At 41.7% G+C, this 22,158-nt stretch overlaps 1 protein-coding gene across 1 annotated transcript; it reads left to right on the forward strand.

The window, feature by feature from the left end:
* The first annotated feature begins 6,575 nt into the window (after positions 1-6,575).
* On the forward strand, positions 6,576-20,972 carry st6galnac5b (ST6 (alpha-N-acetyl-neuraminyl-2,3-beta-galactosyl-1,3)-N-acetylgalactosaminide alpha-2,6-sialyltransferase 5b). Its single transcript, XM_069679727.1, has 5 exons — positions 6,576-7,134; positions 7,655-7,867; positions 16,605-17,014; positions 17,596-17,703; positions 19,901-20,972. Exons 1-5 carry the CDS (start codon positions 7,114-7,116, stop codon positions 20,142-20,144), a joined length of 996 nt encoding a protein of 331 aa, XP_069535828.1. The 5' UTR covers positions 6,576-7,113; the 3' UTR covers positions 20,145-20,972.
* The last annotated feature ends 1,186 nt before the right edge of the window (positions 20,973-22,158 follow it).

Here is a 22,158-nt window from a genome sequence, read left to right on the forward strand (position 1 = left end):
AATTTTGTAGTTATATGTTCTGCAGTAGAACACTTGATAAGTGTGGGGTTTTTGTTTTTTTCACTATAGTGACTATGACCAGGAAGTGGCAGCAGAGACTGGACATCATGCACAGCAACTGGGAGATTCAGGAGCTGCAGGGTGAGATTTACAAACAGTATTAACAAACAAAGTAGGATCAAGAAAGAAGCCTGTTTTATCTGTGACAGCTGCCGACAAAGGGATTTAGCCTGCACATTACATGAATAATTATAGCACACTGATAAACATGATCCCCTTTTAATACTAGATTAAACGTATGGCTATATTTTCATGCGTTTAATGTGAGAAATGGGACAGGTGATATGTATTACAAACTGCAATGTCATTCTTAATGCTCTGTGGATAAAAGCAATAAGAACTCAGGTTGCCAAAGGCCAGTCATTAAGAAGGGATTGACTGGTCATATGTAGATGTAGTAGGATCACAGCCAGAAGCACACAGCGAGAGTTAGAATCACATTATTGCCAAGTGCAATAAAGCCAATGTAGAACAATTTATCCATGTGACAGGTCTAGATCAATCTTTTCAACCTTTTATGGTTTAGGAATTCTCCTACAGATCTCGATTCTGCAATGTACATCTGAAAATGACACAGGACTGGACAATGACACAAAAACATACGTGCTCAATAGATTTAGAAATGCAAAGGATTATTTCTTAGCCCCCTGTTTTTCAGGGAATTTGAACCTTGTTTATCAGTGTCTGGTGCAGTTAGGTTTTCATGTTATAAATAGATTTATACAGCAGCCAGATGGACTCTAGATTTTTATAGCTCGGTTGGAATCATTCAGTCTGCTGTCGTATGCATTCCTACATTATTAGACACTTGTGGGTGTATCACATCTTGCTAACTTGTGTTTTGATTGGCTGTGTTTCAGTATTTTAATGAGCAGGGCTGAAATATTTATGTTATTACATGCAACAAGGTCAAAAGTGTTTGTTCATTACCAGCAGCGGTAACGAATTCACTAATACTGTAGAGACTGCACGGACAATGACACATTTCATCTGTGAATTGTGTTCTTTTGTAAGAATGACTATTTTCCAGTGTTACCAGCCCATCTGCTTGACATTCAATGGAAATGAAGGATGCCAGCAGCTTGCTAATTACATAAAGGAGAGGGTACATGACAGTCAAAGTAACATTTTGTGCTGGCTTGGTTAAAGAAAAGGTCATTTCTCTTTTGCAGTTTGGAGACAGAGTGAGACTTATAATCCGAGACAGAAGGAGATGCTCTTTTTCTTTTTCATTCAGTGGCTACAATTTCAACAGATCTAATCAACCCTTCTGACTCCTGAATCTAACCCGCCCCAAAGTCCCACCATAAAGGAAGAGAAACAGTACAGCATCAGCAGAATAAATGAGAAACAAAGATGCAGATAGATGACTGTTAGTCTCGTTTTCAGTCAGTTGGATGGACACAACAATTCTAAGAAACATATATTGCACGTTGGCTAACAGGGAAATTGCATCAGTGATCAGTTGTGGAGCCAGTCCATGAGTCAGTGATCTGTCTGTAAGCGGAAACAATTTGCAAAGATAATGGCTGCGTTTTATCTCTGCGGCCAGAAAATGCAGGACATAAAGCTTGTTTCTGTCTCCAGATGCTGTTTTTTTTTAACTTGTGTCACAGCTGAAGAGTATTTCTCTGGACTGGAGAATACATAACATCCACCTTTGTCTTAGAGATTGAGATCAGGTAAGAGAATTTGATTCATTCAAACTGTTATCAGCCTAATGTTGCCATTTAAATGGTAATGTTCCAGCTCCTGTAAAGAACTGCAGTTCCTCAAGTTGCCACTTGAGGCTGTCTCCTAAAGCGAGTCTGTCTTCATTAGGCCCCATATTCAAATACCCAACTTTTTTAGCATAATTAAATGTGTTCACAGCCTGGTAAAAAAAACCAAAAAAAAAAAACCTGTTTAAGTCTTTATAGCATATTTATCTGCACGGGGGTGAATTTTTGTATAACTCACCCATTCACCCATATTAAACCTTTAAGTTGTGCTCAATTAGGGGGGTGGTCGCCTTGAGTACAGGTGTGTGCTGCTAGCTGTCTGTTAGACATCGCTAATACATTCACTGAATTTAACCCCTTAGCTGTGTTTGTGTTGATCGTGCAGTATTTGTTTTTTGGCTGATTGCCGGGGCCTGCCCTACATACGGGTCTGTATGTGACTGACTGACTGAGTAACTGACTGACTGACTGAGTGACTGACGGTACTTTCAAAGCTGTAGAGAGAGAGAGAATTGCGACTTAACAATGGCGGATCATGGAGCATATTGGACCTCCACTGACGTGACTCTCTGTCTATAAGGCTCTGGATACTTTGTTCAGGAAGTAGGCACACATTGACCTGATGCGATCAGCCACATACTAGGTTTGGACCTAGTCTTGTATCATGAGGATATTGGCTTGCTGTACACTAATTGAACAGACCATCCAATAAGCATGTGCTCCATTACAACATAAAGTAGTGATCAATGTTTGACACCATGCCTTTAGCTAAACATACACAACAACCACGATGTGCCCATCCTTTGAGAGACAGCTAGGGGCAGAGAAGTTATTTTAAACATCTTTACCAATATCTCTGCTTACTTTTACATAGACATAGCCTACTTTATGTCAGTGTTTACCGCGGTGTGGGCCGCTGCACCCTGGTGGGCCGTGAAGGTACAGCAGGAAGTCATTAACAATAAATAAATAAAAAGTTTCTAATTTTTCAATGTAACAATTTGCTATTAGCACTTAGTTTTTTGTCCTTAACAAACTGTAACTTATGTGGATGGAATTTCTTTTTTAATTTGCACAACTTTGCAGCAGCTTTACTACTTAATGAAATAAAAATGTATTGGGAAGGGCCCCAGAAGTATTCGATATTAAACAACCAAGAAAACAGTAGCAGAGCCTGTGAATCTCTTCACAATCACTTGTTATGTTTTTAGAGTCAATGGGAACTGAATACATTAAGAGTTGTGAGTGTAGCTGTTCTCCCTGTGGGGCTTTCATGAAAAACAAGGTATACAAGGTTGAGGTGAACTAGCTGTTAGTAAGCTAGCGAGATGACTTCTACAGATGTTATCCGATGTTCTAATTAATGTATTTATTATAAAAACATTCAGGACTGCTTTAAATCTGTACGTCCATTGAAAAATAAAGGTTGCACAACCAGGTTTTGGAGGGTAAGTGAGTTATAAGGGATGGGCAAAATCACTAGAGACAGTAATAGCTCAGATTTGAACAGGTCTGTTATTGGTACTTTTATGACGTTTAGGTGTAATCACTATGTAGCCTCTCCCTGCTCTCTGTTCCGGAGCACTTGCAAATATAAAACCCATACATTATCATACACAATGTAGAAAAGGGAATATTTCACATCCAACACCATAAAGGTTTACACTAGCGCTAGACCAGGGGCCTCCAACCTTTTTCCATCTGAGAGCTACTTTGAAAAAATGAAAGTGGCCAAGAGCTTCACATTGCTGTAATCGCTGGTGGTGCCCCGTGTTGATTCTGTTGTCGACTGAAATGTTGGTACCACAGATGAGGCACACAAGCATGTCCTTCACATCTGTGAATAAATGATTTCCCACTCGCCCGTGGAGATAGTATGTTTTCTGCTTTTTCTTGGCGTGGCCATCTCCATCATAAATCTGGCTAAACAGGCTAACACCAAACTCCTCACTTTAGCTCAACTAGCGTACAGCATGACTGACCCGACCTGTCGATGGAGGTTGCTGCGACATTGCTGTGATTGGTTTGGTTCAGACGTTGACAAACTTTCCAGGAGCATTGCTGTTTTGTATTGGATGGGGTGGGACATCTGTGCATTTGATTGAATTGAAGTGGGAAGGGGCTTTCACGGTGCATTTTGTACAGAGTCTGTGAACATCTTGGCGAGCTACTAAAATCAAGACTGTGAGCTACTGGTAGCTCGTGGGCTACCTGTTGGAGACCCCTGCGCTAGACGCTAGCTCGGCTAATACCGATCATTTACAAACAAGTTAAACAAAAGTTGTTAGGCTGTTTGGCTTTGTTTTCCACCTATCTTAAAATTAAGGAGTAAATCTGACTAGACACGTTTAATCAACTGATCTCAGTCTAGTACAGTGGATTTATAGCAGCCGATGTGCCCCTGCAGGATCAGAACAACAACCTGTAGCTACTCAGTCCGTTTGATAAGATAACACACTCCTGATACAGGACAAGTGATACACACAATACAAAAATACCAACAATTAAACAACAGCAGAGCTCAGAAATCTGTCATGTATTGTAAGATCTCCATTCAGCTGCCTCACACAGGTGTCCATTTATATGTAGGACCTAGCTTAAGTTAGTATTGATCGCTGTCAAACCAACAAATGGCCTTGTGCTAGAATAGGATCTATTTCAGAGCGGTTGCCGTCCGAAGCTTGGCTCAGTCGATAACAGTCTAAGCTCTTACAAGATAATTATTTGACGCCAAAGATGTTCAAAACCTTTTTATGTGTTTTAATGTATTCATGTTGTTTTTTCCACATGCAGTTCTAATGGTTGGGTGATACTGTATCACTGTTTCTGGCTTCCACATGAAAAGCTAATTAGTATGAAAAGGATATTGTTTCAACTTGTGAGAATCTGGGCCTAAAACATAAAAGAGACGACATCCTGTTCCCAATGTTGCTTTAACTAGGCTACCCTGATTTTTCTTGCAGCATCTGTTCTGCTTGTTTTTGATATAAATTACTTATCAATTCCCACAAAGCCAAAGTGAGGCTTCCTGGCAAATCACTGAGACAACACATTAGAAAATGAACGTGAACACGCCAGCGCACAGGTCGTCTTTAAAAGGACCTTCTGGCACAAACACGTCAACACGTCACAACATGTCTATGGACTCTCATATTGACGTATTTTAGGTCTTAAAATGTCTTGTAATATTTCTATTTCCATAGTTGTCATTTCGAGACAATTTTGGGGGCATCCCATTTAAGTACAGGAAACATTTTTTCTCACTTGTCACGGCATCCTGAGCAGCTCAAGCTCCTCGTGGGAGACAGATTTGCTGGAGGCTGAAATCTCGTCAGACGGAGCTGGGTTATGGGGAATGGGTCTTTTTATAGACGCCGTCTGAGCTGGTATCGTGTTCATTTTTTAATGTGTTGTTCCAGTCATTCTGCAGCACGTGTTAATTCATTAACTAAAATGTATCTTTTGCTTTTGTGGTAATATGTTATTTATCCTCAAAACAATGATCATCTTTAATATAAACTTTGAGAGTAAGACACAAGTTTCATATAAATAACTTCTGTCTAACTTCCACAAGAAGCACTTTAAAATACATTTGTGAAAAAAATAAGGTGAAAATAGACTAATATTAAAACAGTAAGTTAATTGACTTAATAAATAACACATTTCATTAAAAACTCATGTTGATCACACAGACTGAAAGCAATGAAAATGCATTTACTGGTGAGAAAATTAGTTTTTTTCCAAGCAATGCATTAAGAAAAAAGATTTTTTTTTTTATTGTGTCAAGAAGAAACTGTAAAAGAATACTTTAGTGTTGTAAATGTGAAACCCAAGTGGAAAACTCCACTGATGAAAAATGAGGCCAATGCGGAAGTGCAAGCAACTGCAGTTCCTCGAGTGTCCACTTGAATCTCCTCTGCGGGAATGACTAAGTTAAAGCTCATTCACCAGCTAATGAATCAACCACAGGTGTAGATAGATAAGTCAGTGTTTGCCAACCCCTCGCTCCTCTAGCGCACCACCCATATCTTCCAGATATGGTAACTTCTGGCTCCAAAAAACTAAGATGGGCAAGTACACAAGTGGAAACTCTGGCTTTGAATGGCGTTCCGGAGCATTTTTTCTAGTCGGAGGTTGGAAGAACTCGACTTCCAAGTTGTCTGAAACGCAGCAATCTCGGAAACATAGAAAAAAAAAAGATGGAGGACATGTCAGCTCCCTAAAAGTGAAGCCAAAACATCTCTATCGCCCCCTGCTGACTGGCTGCAGTATAGGTCATAGAGCCAGCCTCCTCCATGTTAACAGATGGGACATGAGTCAAACTATAAAATCAAAATACACGCCAAATACATTTTTGGTTTCTGTCATTATAGCTATTGTCTTTATCATGCGGATTTACATTCCAGACTGATTATAGCTGTAGAGATACTGCATGTTGTACAGTATCTCTACTGCGCAGACTCTGGCTCCAAATGCCCAAGATGGCAGCGCCCGCTGCTGGGATATTTTAGCTTCACTTTTGTACAATGAGAAGAGGTGAAGATGCATCGTCCATCTTAGATACAGTCGGGCCCATATACCACATACCCATCAGTTAGGCTATAGTCTGACGACAACACGGCCTCTCGGAGCGACGGCTAACTTTTCGGGGCTTTCAGTGCAGCTGCGGTTAGCGATAATGGACTTCCGGCTAAGACTTCCTTGCTGTTCGTTGCATTGTTTACAGTCCAATGAGTTGAGTATGGAGTGGAAGTGGAGGGACAGAGGCTATGCAGATCGTTAGCTGCACTTCCATGCAAATGTTAGTTTATAGAAATAAATAAAAAGTTAATAGTCCACAGGAACTGCTTATCATGTGATCCAGGATGGCGTTCCTGGATAGAATTACGAACAGAAACTAGAATGTCATTAACAAAAATGCTTTAACCAGAGTACGAGCAAACGTGAATAAAGATTCATCCTTCATGTGTAATAATTTTACAATGAAAACACATCTGAGAACCACGTGCTCCCCTGAGTAGTAGCCTAGGATTAATGCATGTTGTACAGTATCATAGTGCTATGAAATTAGCATTCCACGAACCGCCAGTGAACCCTGAAACCCAGGAGGCTGGGAAATGGAGTTGTTTAGGACCATGAGGCGCGCGGTGGTGAGTCCCTGTAGAGGGGAGCATGGATGGGAGAAGAGTGAAGTGTTGGAGCGTCGTCTCCTCGCGCTCATCCCGGTGATGCTGCCGCTCAAGTGTTGCATGCTGAAGTGTCCGGACGCTCCGTGAGAGAGCTCTGCTCCCGGTACGATGAAGGCTCGATCTGCGGTGGGAAACGAGGGGAAATGAAGATGAAGATCAGAGTGGTAAGTATGATTGAGACCTGCTGGAAACATGACTGTAGTGATCCTCTGTGGGGAGCTTTTAGTGTTTGTGCAGCTCAGAAGTGAGTAACAGGCTTGGCTGTGTCACATAGTCTGCAGTGACCTAATTGTTGTGTTTTATTATCATCTTTTACAGTAGCTATTCATCTTATGCCTATAAGAGGATGCTATAGGAGATTCAAAGGATTTTTTTCTGCAGAGGGGGGAAATAATTATGAAACATGTTTCAGTTCAGCCCCCTCATGCTATTTTTGCACAGCTCTCTCCCACATGTTGCCTTGTTAATGTTGAGCACATCTTAGTGGCACAGCTGACATTTAATTCTCAGCCTTGCATTAGAAAAGAGCAGCTGGTGTTACTGCAACAAGCTGCTATAAATGCTGACATTTAATCAGCAGTGAATTCTTAACAGAAACCTTGGCTTATTTTCTCAATCGACACCCCCGGCTCCATGTTTTTCTAATACTCTTCTGAACTTGTGTTTTTGTACATGTCTCTCCAGTGCCAAGGCGTCAGTGGCATCATCATCATCACCATGGTTACCAGTTTTATGTTGGTGTACAACAGCAGCTCTGGGGACAGATCACCTTCCTCGTCGGCGTCATCTTTATCATCCCACCAATCAGATGGACCCGCTCCATCCACAAAGCCACAGATACCACAGAGAGTCCCAGCATCAACACTGGAGGGCTACACAGGCGTCGTGGATCGAAAGGTAAATATGCACCATCTGTGCTCCCAGAGACGATCTGTCTCACTCTGACAGTCGAGTTGCAAGTGGTTCCTCATTTAGAAAATGTGTTATTTCAAAGCATACATACATACCATTCAATTGGATCCAATTAACTATTATGGAGGTGAGAAGAATGGATGTTAGTCTGTCTTCTTTGCATAGTAAGAACCACAATCTCTGGAGGCTATCAGCTTCTTTTGGAGAGGAAAGTGGGACATAAAACACCAGAAAAATCAGAAGTAAAATCTTCTTAAATACCTCTATGTAGTGTGAGCTGTGTGTTGGACAAATCTGGCTCTATACACTTGCATTAAACACGGTGTATGTCCTTAAACATGAGTGCCCTTCCTCTCCTGCTACTCATTGCATTTGTACATATTTGTATGTGAGATAAATTTGTGACAAAGCACCTTGAAGGTAAAAGGTTGCATTTTGTGCATATGGAACTGCACCTAATCAGTATTCTGCTACCATGCGGGCAAAGCAGAGGAACTTGCATGTAAATGTCGAGGTCAGGTAAGCACGGAAAATGGATTTTTGGAGCTTCAGGTGCTGCCCTGGCTTCACCGAGAGCTGAGAAATCCTCCTCTGCATGTGTGATCCGTGTCCTTAGCCAACCTCACAGCTGAATATGAGTTTTGTAATTGAAATGAAATTAGTTTTTGTCATACTATTTACAATTTTTCTTTGGTTTAAAGATGTTCCACTGTCTCTAGTGATAACAGCAAGTTCTCTAATGTGAAGCAATTTCTCTTAATGAGGAAATGCCGGGTCTATTACAGCTTCATTGCCCCTCCGTAGGGCTGTAATATAATAATTTACGTCTTCAACATTGAACTCAGAAATTGCTGTGAAAGCTGCCTCTTTAACTACTCTGTTTACTCCCTTTCTCGATTCATAATGAATGCGAATACCATGAAATATTTAGCGACAAAAGCACTTAAAGCGGGTTTTGTTCCTACTAGAAACGGCTACTTTAGACATCTCTGCTGTAATCTTTTGGTCTGATAAGCTCCACAGTCATTGTAGAGGCCTTTTATTCAGACCCAACAGAGCGTTACAGACTGCTCATTCAGATTGATAGATCATCCAGACAGTGTAATGTCTCCCCTCAGTGAGGAGATATGCAGCGAGGCACAACGGAGCGGAGAGGACGTTGTGGAGAGGATTGGGAGGAGGGAAATAGTTGGTTAAATTTGTCGGTGATTAATGAGAGTGTGAGTTTGGTGAGAGGTTTGATCGTGCTGAGGCTTCCTGCATTTGCTTTTGTTTCTAAGCGTGCCAGACTTTTAAGTTCAGGCCTCCTCTGAGATGTTGTAGCAGCATCAGATCCCTTTTAAGTGCATGAAAAGGAAACATGCATCTACAGAGAAATGCATAGCCGCTTAAATATTCACACTCCTTCTTGGCCGACCACCTTCTCCTCCTCCTCCTCCTGGCTGATTCACGATGTATCCACACCGTGAAAATCTTCACACTGCTTACTGTCACTCTTCCTCTCTTCTTCCATGGAGGCATCAAGCTTTGCTGCGGCTGCTACTTCTGCACCCTCACACAGAGCTGGGGGAATGACTAACCAGAGCAGACCTGCTGTGGGATGTGCGGAGTGGGTGGATGTGTCTGTACTGTTCCCTTCAGGGTCATCTCAGGTCTACCGCTGCTGCTGCTGCTGCTGGAGGGAATCTTGGCTTGACACACACACACATGCAGGAAACCCCACGCAAGTGCCCAGACAGGATGTTAAAGTTTAATGCCCTCGTCTGAAATGTGAGGGGAGGCTGTTTAATGTGCCTGCTAGACCCCGTTTACTGCCCGTATTAGCTTATGTGCATATCTTGTTTGCATGGGTTGCGATCTCGCTGAGGTGGGTGGTGGTTTGTAGCTCATTTACGTCTCCCTCACGAGGTCGTCAGCATGCATTAATCCTAAGACTTTGCTGCTTTATTTCAAGGCTAGACATTTGGCTTCCCTTTAGTGTTTTCAGCCGTTAATGGTGGTATAAGACGAAACACAGTATGTTGCATATTTTACGGCACTGCCGTTCATTATGTTCGCTCTGCGTGCCGTCTGCAGGTTTTCACGAGATGTTCTCCCCTTGAATATATTTCTTTTTCCTCTGACAAGCTTCAGTAATTAGAGCGGCAGAGTTGAATACACTCTTTCAAGTCCTCCATTCTCCTGCCTCGCTCCTCATCTCCTCTCCCGCTCTGATGTTATTGTCAATCCCAGTCGAAGAGGTGTTGACCTCTGAAGAACTGTCAGCAGAATCAATCTACATCGGCCTTTGTATGTGAAAGCATGAGTGAGAGCCTGCGTGTGCCTGTGCAAGTTTATGATGTACCTACTTATTATGTACGGTAGGTTTTTGTGCGCCGACAGACTTGAATGCAGTCAGCCTCAGAGAAATAGGTGTCATAAAAAGCGTCAGTTATGCAAAAAAATCTCATGTACAGGAGGTATGCTCATGTTCAGCGTGTATAATGAATGAATTCTCAGGATATGCTCATTTAAATTCTACTGAAAGTAACAACAACAGGTTACATTACATCATCAAAGTAGCCTCATTTGCAGGCATGCTCATAACACCTGATACTAAAGTGTGATCTGTATCTGGATAATGAAACCCAAGCCACCAGGTATTCGAATGTGCTATCTCTGCCGACATTGGGATTGAATTACCTCGTGCTGCAAACGAGGCTAAGTCTTCTGAGATGCAGCCTTCTTCCCCTTCTTTCTATCCGAGGTTGACTAGAAGAGGAAAGACAGGCGCTCTGATTAGCTCGCCTTTTATTCCCTGAAAAAATTGAGAGCAGAGCAAGTTTGGGATCGCGAGTTGAATGTGTGTCACCCAGAGGGCTTAATGAGGTGTCAGCTGTCAGGAGGATGTCTGCATAATTAATTTTTTGTCTGAGGAATAGAAAGCAGCACAAATCACTGAACGCTCGCGGCACACAACAGGTGACGCTCAACCCACCATGCTCTCAGTTAAACCATTAGCGGGTTATACTAGAGGATGTTTGACATTGAAGGATTGTGTTGGAGAAATTCTATTAAATATATCAACAAATGCCATAAAAAGCCGGCAATAAATTCATCCTATCAAAAAGGCCTTTTCCCCCGTAGGTCTGTGCTCTCCACTCGTCTTAACTGAATGGCAGCAGAGGCTGGTGAATGGAGGCACAGTGAAGTCTCTGGTGCGATATTAAAGGCTGACTGATGGGGTTTGCCCTGAAAGCAATTATGATCCCGGATCCCCCTGGGTGGTATAAACAGGATCATACTGATGAGTCTGGAGTCAGTGCGTGGGCTGTAATTGACTGGAACCAGAGCCACACTCCTGACCCATTCTTCTTCTGCTGAAACCTGCAGATATGTAGTGACAAAGCATCCCAGCATACACAAACACACCATATTCACACACTCTAAAGCAGGCCTGAGGGGTTGTAAGTCCCTAAATGGCTTTGGAAGTCTTTATAAAAGTTCAAATATAAAGATAAATCTTCTCCATCCAAGTTCGGAGCATGAATATTTACCCATGTCGCCGTTTGTTGAAGAGCTTTCCAAAGGCATCAATATATCTGCCACTCAAATCCAAATGTATTTGACTGCTTCAAAGAGGATGTCTGTTTTGAATAATGGCCGTGCCTGTGGCGTCAGACTCAACTCGAGAATGATAAACTTTCCAGACCCGCTTTATATTTATCCTGTTCGAGGGTGGGTTGAAATGTGGTTCCTTTTACAAATATCATTTGCCGCTGTGATCAACGGTCAAAAGAATTGCCTTTCCTATTACACACAATTGAAAAGGTTGAGATGCTATATGACACAGCAAGCATTTTTCCACAAAGCTGGTTCAAAAGTTTTTTCACCCGCTATTTGAAGACGTTGATTAAACATGCTTCCGTCACAAGATTCATCCCCCATTCACACACACATTAGTGGCAATGTCCGAGTCGCATAGCAGCTAAAATGATTGTATAAGTGAGCAGTGCATCACAGTCAACAGTGACATTTTTTTTTGCACACATGGGATTCAATCTCACGATCACTGCGGTATTATTAAGGTATTTATCATCTACGTCAGCATCCAGGGGTCGTTCTGCCTTCGTAGTCAGAGCTGCTCAGCCAAAGTACCTGGGCATTGCCAGTTTCTTTTCTTGTTCTGTGGGGAACGGTTAAAGGGGCCATATCTTTTAAATGGATAATCTCATGGGTACCACATTTTTGGGTGTTTATTGTTCACAGTGAAAAAGTGAAAACTGCATAATAATTCCGTGTTTTTCCAGAATGACATTTAGCCTCTGAAACGTGCCGTTCAGAACAGCTGCAGGTTTCTACGTAGAACCTTGCTTTGGCTGAAATCGACCAATCGTCACTCACCGTCATTCACCTCAGGCTGCCTTCTTGCACTAGCTTGTTGTCAAGTTGTTGTCAAGATTTCAACTTACCATTCTGATACCTCCTGGTGATTCTGGCTCGTACATATAAGGCCGAATAACCAATCCCAGAGCAGCCATGTTTTCTACAACTTTGGAGTGACAGTGCAGTGTGGCCGCTGGGGGAGGAGCTACGTGGTCACTCCAAATACTGTCAGCCAGTCGTGACTGACCTGTGAATGGTAAAACGGCCTGTTGGTTTCAGGAGGAAGGAGAGGCTCCGAAAAATAATTAAATTAAAATGTGTATACAATTTTTACGTGATTCAAAAACACATTAGAATAATAGAAAACTGATTACATAGCTACAATATGTTCCCTTTAAAACTGCTCCCTTTACTATGTTTCTGAATCTCTTGTTAACATCACACAGCCCATAAAGCGCCGTGTTTTTGATTTTTGTATGAGAAATAAAATGTGTTGAAATGATGTCTTTGTGTAGACGGGATTTCACCCACCACTGGAAAATTACTTTGGTGAAATGCCTCTACAATCATCACTTTCGTCGCCCTTTCATTGCTAAAATGAACAAATTCTCAAAATTGTGTTTTCTGACACGTTGATGTTATAACCGTATTTTAGACGGTTTCAACCAAATTTCAACCAAATTTCAGCATTGCAATCCTGGTTGGTGCTCCCTGGGAAGCTAAAATAATGGGTGCTTACAGTACAAAGCAAATATAAAATTCGTACTCATAGCTACATGCATTCATTGATAACAAAAACGATTGCACCATCAAGATTTCATAGCCCTCTCTAACCCAAACTAGGAGCAGCAAAATGTAACAATCTATTAGATCTCAAACGACCTGTTATGGCTTGGCACTCTTTGTAAGTACAGAAATATTTACATGATAGCTTAACACATGAAAAGCTTGGGAACAAGTAGAGAAAAGGAAACAATATTCACCAGTGCATCATCCAGCTGTTGGGTGCATAAGCAGCACATGTGCAGACATCTTACCTCTGCCATGGAGCAGGAAGTAGTGCCATGGCTCTCTTTAAACCCGTCACCATCACATCAGGGTTCACTGAATAATTCTGTAAGGTTGAACCTAATGCCTTTAGATCGTGTTTATCCAGGTAAAGTGTATTGCTTTCGACGTTATGCATTATTGATCAAGGTAGAATAACCTCGGGATGAAGTGCAGGCCGAGTGTGTGGGCGTCTGCAAGTGTTCAAGTGCTAGTTTGCTCACAAATAAAAGGACCTCTGTGTTAATATAAAGCTGATTATGCGTAAAAATCTGCCATTAATATGCAGAATGTCACACTCATTCATTTACTCATACATAAAGTAGTCTTTTGGGTGCATCTTGCCGTCTGAAATATTGTCTGACTGTATCCGAAGGCCGCTCTAAATGTGATGCATGGTCTACAAGTGGCTATTTCCCAACATCATCAAGCTGTCAGAAGCTCAGGGGAGCCGGAGCTTCGCTGTCAAGGACACTATTATTTCATAGACACTTCAAAGTACGATGCAGCGAGCGCAACCTTCAGTCGCCTTTTACTGGGTTAACACATTCTCAGAGTTTTGAAGGGATTAAAAGTTGCTTGGGGGGTGACTGCGAGGACAGAGCTGAGGGGGGGGATGCACTTTATCTGTTGTTTGTAGAAGAAGAAGAAACAGCGTGAAGGACTGTGTTTTTCTTCCCAGCTAAGGCACAGAAGGTGTGTTTGTGCAGCGAAGGGTGTAATTTGCTCGAGCCTACTTCTTATTGAGGGAGGGGGTCTGAGGACAGAGAGGGCAAACACACTCCAACAGGAAATGGTTTGTTTTGGGAAGACTTCGATTGTGTGTGTGTGTGCCTTTGTGTGTGTGTGTGGAGGGGATTACAACTGGTTTTAAATCTTTTCAGACAGTTGCAGACTCTTACCATACAAATGTGATTGTATTACATGTCTGGGAGAGCATCAAACTCTACACATGGATTTAAGGACACCACCTTTACACACACATACAGGTGCAGTACCACACACACACGAGGCAATCATTCAGCGAGGGGTCACACAGATAGTGAAAGAGTGTTATAAAAATATAGCAGTGGGAGCAGCACAGCCTCTAGCGCTGGTAATATCACCTGCCTGTACGCGCAGACAAACACACACATCCCCACCTCAGAACCTGATGGAGTGTGAAGCTCGGAGCACAGTTCAGAATGCCGATGCAGCTCTCTATTAAGGTCGGGAATAATTCATGTGAGGAGTCTCTGGGTTTTGGCTGTCGAATCGTTCAATCCCAGCTCACCTTTTTCTGCTTTGAAATCCTGGTTGTGCACGAGAACATGAATACATGGTCAAAAAAAGTGCAATCCAGTGCAACAGCCCTGCAATACACTCTCTCTTATGAAAGCCTGTACATGTACATGAATGATACATGAACTGGATTTCATAGGGAGCATGTTGTGACCGCTATAGTACATGTATTCCTTAATGTATGGAATAGAACATTACCTAAAGGCTGTGTGTGACTGAATTAATCTACAGGCTTTTGTGTATTCCTACATAATGTTCCTACAAAATCACAGCACAGAATAGCCTCTGCGCTACTGTCAACCGTGATAATCTGCAGTGCATTTGAATAACTGAGAAAACAAACCGTTACCAGTCTAGATGCTTGATAATGTTCCCGTTACACATTGCTCAGGCTCTGTATGTGTGTGAAAAACTACAAAACCTACAAGTATATATACCTTCAAAACTTAGAATTGAAATCCAAAGTTTAGGCTACATTTTTAAAAGGTGATTTAAGAAGCTTGAGGAAACTGCCCTTGTCTTGACTGTTGTGTCTACATGTTTCTTTAAACATACTGAGATTAACTCTTTCAGGGACACTTTTTTTCCCCTCCTGACAGCCATATTTTAAAGATATAATCTCAAAGTTCTCAGTTCCGTTCTATTTGGCGGCACCTAATGGCAATAAAAGGCAATGGCATCTACGGTTGGCTCCCTTTGCTACAGTTGTCACTCTTGATTTTCCTCGCTGATGGTCGCTTTCCTTTTTAGACTGTTTGCCTTCATCTGAGTGTCAAATTTGTTTCTTTTTCTTTGGATTTTCACTTATTTTTGAAGTTGTATCTGTAGTCATCGATCTTTTCTTTGTTTGTTCAGCCATAGTAGATTACTGTTTACTCGCAACACTTGCAGAGACCGAAAGAGCAGCCAATTAGCTCCGCCTACCCTCTCTGGCAGACCAACCACTGCTGGGTGATGGAAAACACGTCACTAACTGGGCGCAGCTTGTGATTTTTTTCATGAATGTCGCCACAGACACCCAGTCCATAATTATACTATATACTGCAAATGCAAAGGCTTTCATCAGTGGGGCCATGGGCTCAATCAGCATTTGGTGATAGATAGTGACTTAACAGACGTTTTATTTAAATAATCTTTAAGGTAAACCCAGGATGCCTGCAAGAATACTTGACCTTGATTGCCTTCTGTTACAGTTTCCTTCATTTTTTCTTTTGCTACTTTATCCTTTAAGTAGCTATTTTGCCACCCTAGCATAGTAGCTCTTTTTAGACTTTCTGTGATTTTCTGCCTTTTCCTCTATCGCAACATGAGGTTCAAATGTATTTCCACAAAGTCTTGTACAGACAGTCTTGTTCTTGTCCCCCTCAGGATGAGTTATAACTTTGGTGATCCTTTTATTTATTTTTTTAGTAATGCAATTAGCTAATAAAAATTTGAACTCCTTGAGTACATCGCTTTATGACTGAATATCTGCAAAACTGATATTTCCGGTTGCTTGGCTTCGCTTTGAGTTTGGCATTATTGACAAATGTTATGCTAACATTTGACAAGCTGACAAGCATGCTAACATACTTCACTAGCACGGTGAATAGCATATAATTTATACCTGCTAATCAGTCCGTTAGCTTTGTTTTTGTTAGCATGTAGCATCCAGACACAGTTAACTTTGCCCAATTTTATAAATGTTTTTAGTGGCAGAAAAACTAAACCTATTTAAATTTTTTGGCCTTTTTTAATGCCCTTATTGAGAGGGACAGGACAGTGGATCATGTCTCAAACAGGGGATAAGAGAGTGGGGATGGTAAGGGGCCAGGGGTGGGAGTCAAACCTGCTGTGTCAAGGACTATAGTCTCTTTATATTGGATGTGCAATTTAACCACCTAGCTAAACCAGCGCCCATAAACTAAACCTATTTTGTAGAGAAAATGTTGTGGTTTGATAACACTGTACACTGGATTTAAACGTCTGTTTCACGGCCTTTTGAATAGAACTACAATTATATCTGACCTTTAACCTTTCATGTCCTCAGCATCTGAAGATGCACTGCAAGACGTGCGCCCTGGTGACCAGCTCCGGCCAGCTGACAGGGAGCAAGGGAGGAGAAGAAATTGACCGCTCTGAGTGTGTGATCCGAATGAATGACGCACCAAACGTAGGCTATCAGCGGGATGTTGGCCGACGCACGAGCCTGCGCGTCATAGCTCACTCCAGCCTGCAGAGGGTGCTGCGGAGCCGACAGCAGCTGCTCAACGTGAGCGAAGACACTGTGTTCATCTTCTGGGGACCCAGCAGCTGCATGAGACGGGACGGAAAAGGGCACGTTTACAACAACCTCAGACTGTTGAACCAGCTGCTGCCCAAACTTAAGATCTTCATCATTTCCCGGATCAAAATGCTGAAGTTCGATGAACTTTTTAAAAAGGAAACAGGGATTGATCGGTGAGTGTTCACAGAATCAGTCCTGTTGTTGTGGAGGCTGTTTTGGAGAGACTCACTGAGGCAAACAAGAAAAAAATAATGCGTAAAAAAATTCATTCAAATGTCTCTCTTTTCACACTGAATCTGAAAACAAACACATCATAGCTTCATGTCTCTTCATGTGTGGTATAGGTACCTGTGCTGTAAAATATGACCTTACAAAATGAGATAGATAATAAGACATTCTGTCTAAGTCAATCCAGCCTTTCACAAACTCATTTGCATGTGAACAGTTAGCCCACAGGAAGATAAGAGGACATTGCATTTGAATAGAAAATCCAATCACTTCAGCCTTCATGTAAGCAGAATAATGTCTCACTCCTTTATATTTCCTTTTTGTTGAGTACAAAGCAGAGAAACAAAGAGAGACTTCAGTCTGTCTTTTCACCATCGTCTGTTTTTATCTCAGAGATGATGATCAAGGAAAATCTATAATTATGTTTTCACAGTTTCTTATTTGATAAGTGAGTCACAGAAGAATCTAATATATTTACACTACATGAATATTGATTTAATTAAAGTGGTGGTTGCATGTTTTCCAGGAAGAGTTCAAACTCCTGGCTGAGTACCGGCTGGTTCACCATGGCCATCGCCCTGGAGCTGTGTGACAGGGTCAACGTGTACGGCATGGTGCCCCCTGATTTCTGCAGGTGGGATCACTACATTTTTTATTTTACACACCAGGTGGAAGCTTTAAATACCAAAAACGCAGTTTTCTATTTCAGCTCAGACTGTCTAAATGAATATGATATTTTTGTTCATTTATTTAGGTTCATAAACTTTCTACTTTACCTTTGATTACTTTAAACTGCATTACATAATGTGGCCACTGGGGGGCCGTGTCAATTAGTTACAACATTAATGTATTATCACTTCTTGTGTTCACTTCTTAGCTTCAAAGCGTATCTAAATATTCAGCAAAGCTGTAAGCAAACCTGCGTTCACAAGCTTGTTGCTAACTCTTTCTGTTTTGTTACTGCATAGGTTGTGTTCGTGAGATTTATTTTATCTTTTGTCCTCAACAATAGATCTGCTGTGGCATTAGTGTCATGTTTCATCCCTGCAGTATTTAATTAATTTTATTGCGGTTTATCTTGTCCTGTCTTCTTGTGTATCTAGTTTTACTTCCTGCCTCTGAGTGTTTTCCCGCCTGTGTGATTGTGTGCCCTGCCCTAATTTTTTTCACCTGTTCCTTAATTAGCGTCACCTGTGCCTGATTACACTCACCTCCCCAGTGTGTTTAGTCTTTGCCTTCCCCTGTTTCTGGGCCAGTTGGTTTTGGTCAAACTTCAACACTTGCTCCTTTTTGTGGATGTGTTCCTCGTGGCTCTACTAATGTTTCCCCCTTTTTTCACTATGTTTTCTGGCACTTGAGGTCTTTTATTTCACGTTTATTTCATACTGACTCCAACCATAAGCCTTTTGTTTTTCCGTTTTGTGTTACAGTAAATCCCTCTAAAGTCTACTATTGGGTCTTTAAGAACCCAATCTTGATAGTTAGACTGAACCAAAACAGGAACATTGTGGCAGTGCAACCTAAATATTGAGCTGAAAGACACTATAATGCTCTGTAAGACACATAGAGAGAACGATTCATGCTCACATTCACACCTACAGGCACTGTAGTGTCACTACTTAACCTAACCTGCATGTCTTGGAACTGTGGGAGGAAGCCGGAGTGCCTGAAGAAATCCCTCACAGGCAGGGGACGAACATGCAAACTCCACAAAGGTAGCCCCTGGCCAGCGGGTTTGGAAACCTTGTTGCAGTGAGGCGGCAGTACTAACCACTGCACCACCATGCCGCCCCGCATAAATACATGTATATAAAGAACATATGCTATAACTTAAAGGAACATTATTAAAATCCAATTGTATTGACTAATTATGAACCTTTTATTTTCTTACCAATTATTGTTGACATTGAAATGCACAAACATTTAACGTCTTTGCAAAAGAAATAAGGCAGTGTCCGTTTATATTTTTTAGTTTCCTAGCGACAGCGTTCAGATAACTTAAACCACCTCAGCCTCAAGAATATCATGTCCTTGACTTTTCTGGTCATAAAAACTGCTTCATTCAACGATACCACAAGTTTTAATGCCATGAAAGTTAAGATCTCACCATGCATACAAGACGCCATTGAAATTCCTTTTCCTTGGGACTTTCAGGTTTCCACTTCCTGTTTGAGCAAGTAGCTGATGATCTATTCGGCTGTAGCTCCACTCTGTGATTTCCTCTGTGCTGACATGGGTGCGTCTCAACATAAGAATTCAATCTGGTGCATCTTTAACGATGTTCCATTTGTAATGTCAATATAACATTTACTCCCTGCAGTGACAACTTTGAGAGCCTTTTATTTCCTGCAGGCAGGCTGCTGAATGATGATTTCAGCACCATTGGAAAGGTTCATCCTGACTAGTTAACGTGGAAAAATAACATTTTTTACTGAAAAAATGATCAAATATAAACAATGTAATGTCAAAAGAATAATTTGGCTAATCCATGAATCTGCAAGGACACAAAGGACGGTTTGACACGTTTGTATATTCATAAAGTGAAGCAGTGCAGATTGAAGTGGCTCTCATGAATCTTCAGCTCAGTGTGACCGTGAGCATCAGAGGAATACGATGGTTTATAATGAACGCATCTGTGAGCCCACATTCTTCTCATCATTCTCTTTTTCTTTGTTCCCGTCTCAGTTTTCTCCCCCACTGTGCCTCACTTCTTCTCCGCCACCCTCTTGTCATAATTACCCCTCTCTATTTCCACATCCCTCCCTCTCACTTCGACTTTCATGCCTTTTTACTCCTCTCTCTCTCTCTCTCTCTCCTCGTCTCCCTTGTAGATCCCCCTCTCATCCCTCCGTGCCGTATCATTACTACGAGCCTTCGGGGCCCGACGAGTGCTCCATGTACCTCTCCCACGAGAGGAGCCGACGAGGAAGCCACCACCGCTTCATCACCGAGAAGACGGTGTTCGCAAACTGGGCTCGAACCCTCAACATCCACTTTTACCAGCCCGACTGGAAGCCCGCTGCTGCCATCGCCGGCACGAACAGCTCGTACGCTCCTGTTCCAGCTGGATCCTGAGATTCACTCCAGAGACGATCCCCAGAAGTGCAGGATATGTGTGTGTGGACGGTTTCCAGCGTGCAGATTCTCGCTCTGGCTGACATGAACGCATGAGACAGCAGTAAGACAGAACAAGCCGCTGTTGTGGCTCTTAGCCGGCCGTCTAAGCAGCTTGGCAGAATGGGATCACTGCATAAAAGCGGCACAAAGCCTCAGCAGTGTTTTGGAAGTGTAACTGTAACAGGATGAATTTTATACTGGAATCAAAGCCACAGAGGCTGGCTCGAGTGTGTTTTTTTTACCTCTGTGCAGAGCTGCTTTAAAAACACTTGAGCTTTGAGAGAGGAGACAGACAATGAGACACGTCTGCAGACGGATTCATTTTTAACAGTTGAAACACGGACGAGGAGGTCACAGAGGTCATGTGTTCAGTGTCTCTGATGCCATTTTAATAACCTGAAACGTGTTTATATTATACAGTTACACACAAGTGTTTTTAAGGCTGATTGTGATATTTTTAGGGTCTTTACTTTTTATCAGTTTATTTATACATTTGTCCCCTTTCAACAAGACAATATTTACAATACAGACATTGACAACACATAGAAAGAAACCTAGAGTTGTATCATACAGCTTATTCATACTGTTTATAGGTAATATATTAAATTCATCACACAGCAGTACGGCAAAAATACAGGAGTTTACAGCTATTCATTCAAGGACTTAGGTAGCATTCATTTAAACAATTCAAACAAGCAGAAAATGAGACAAAGTAAAAGTTTTTGCTTACTGGTTTGTGTATATATGTTGTTGCCGTGTTTGTTTAATTAAAGTGGTGATCTCGAAGATCTCAGTTTCATTCTCTTTGGCGGCACCTCTGGCAACAAACGGTAATTGCGGGAGCACACGGTTGGCTCTGGTTGTAGCTCTTGATTCTCCTCACTTTCATTTTCAGACTGTTTGCCTTCATCTGAGCGTCGAATTTGTTTCTTTTTCTTTGGATTTTCACTTATTTTTGAAGTTGTATCTGTAGTCATCGATCTTTTCTTTGTTTGTTCAGTCAGAGTAGGTTACTGTTTCCTCACAACACTTGCAGAGACCGGAAAAGCAGCCTCTCTGGCAGACCAACCACTGCTGGGTGATGGAAAACACATCACTAACTGGGCGCTGCTTGTGATTTTTTTCCGCAAGCGCGCCACAGACACCCACTCCATAGAAATACTTTATACTGCAAATGCAAAGGCTTTCATCAGTGGGCCATAGGCTCAATCACCATTGTGTTACCTCATTCGGTGATAGATAGTGACTTAACAGCCAAGGTACATCAGCTACTGCAATAAATGGATTCCGGGTCTATTAGGCAACTGCAACAATGTTATTTTTATTAACAGTCAACATATTGATCTGATGACTTTGATGCAAATCATTTTGTCTACGAAATGTTAACTCTAATAAACATTCCTAAACAAAAAGAGATTCACTTTAAAATGATGTAAAACAGAGAAAAGCAACAAAAATAATGTTCTGTCTACTGGTGAGTAAATTAATCCTGGTATCATATCAGCACTGGTTTGATTGCGACTATATGACGGCTTTGGCTCAGTGGTAGAGTCAGTCGTCTCTCAATCTGTACGTTAGGGGTTAGATCCTTGACTGCTACAGTCCACATATCGAAACCCTAACTCTAACCCTTGGGCAAGACACCGAACCCCAAATTGCTCCTGAAGGCATATCCGGTGTATGATTGTGCATGGATCCTGATTTGACATGTAGGTGAATGTGACATGTAGTGTAAAAGCACGTAGAGTGGTTGGAAGACTATAAAAGCGCTATATGAGCGCAGTCTATTTACCATTAATGTGCAGCAATTATTAAAAGTGCAGCAACATATGGTGCATTGTTGCCGATGAGTAGTGATAGCTTATGTAGGACAGATGGCATCAGAATTGTTATTTCTTTTTGTCCTGTGAAATATTTTTGGGCAAAATAAAATATTTAATTAGAGACAAAATCAGAATAAAGCAGTGTAGCA

The sequence above is a fragment of the Semicossyphus pulcher genome, unplaced genomic scaffold (assembly GCF_022749685.1).
Source record: "Semicossyphus pulcher isolate SPU_LCO1_2020_fin unplaced genomic scaffold, fSemPul1.0.p SCAF_4, whole genome shotgun sequence".
NCBI classification, from domain to species: domain Eukaryota; kingdom Metazoa; phylum Chordata; class Actinopteri; order Labriformes; family Labridae; genus Semicossyphus; species Semicossyphus pulcher.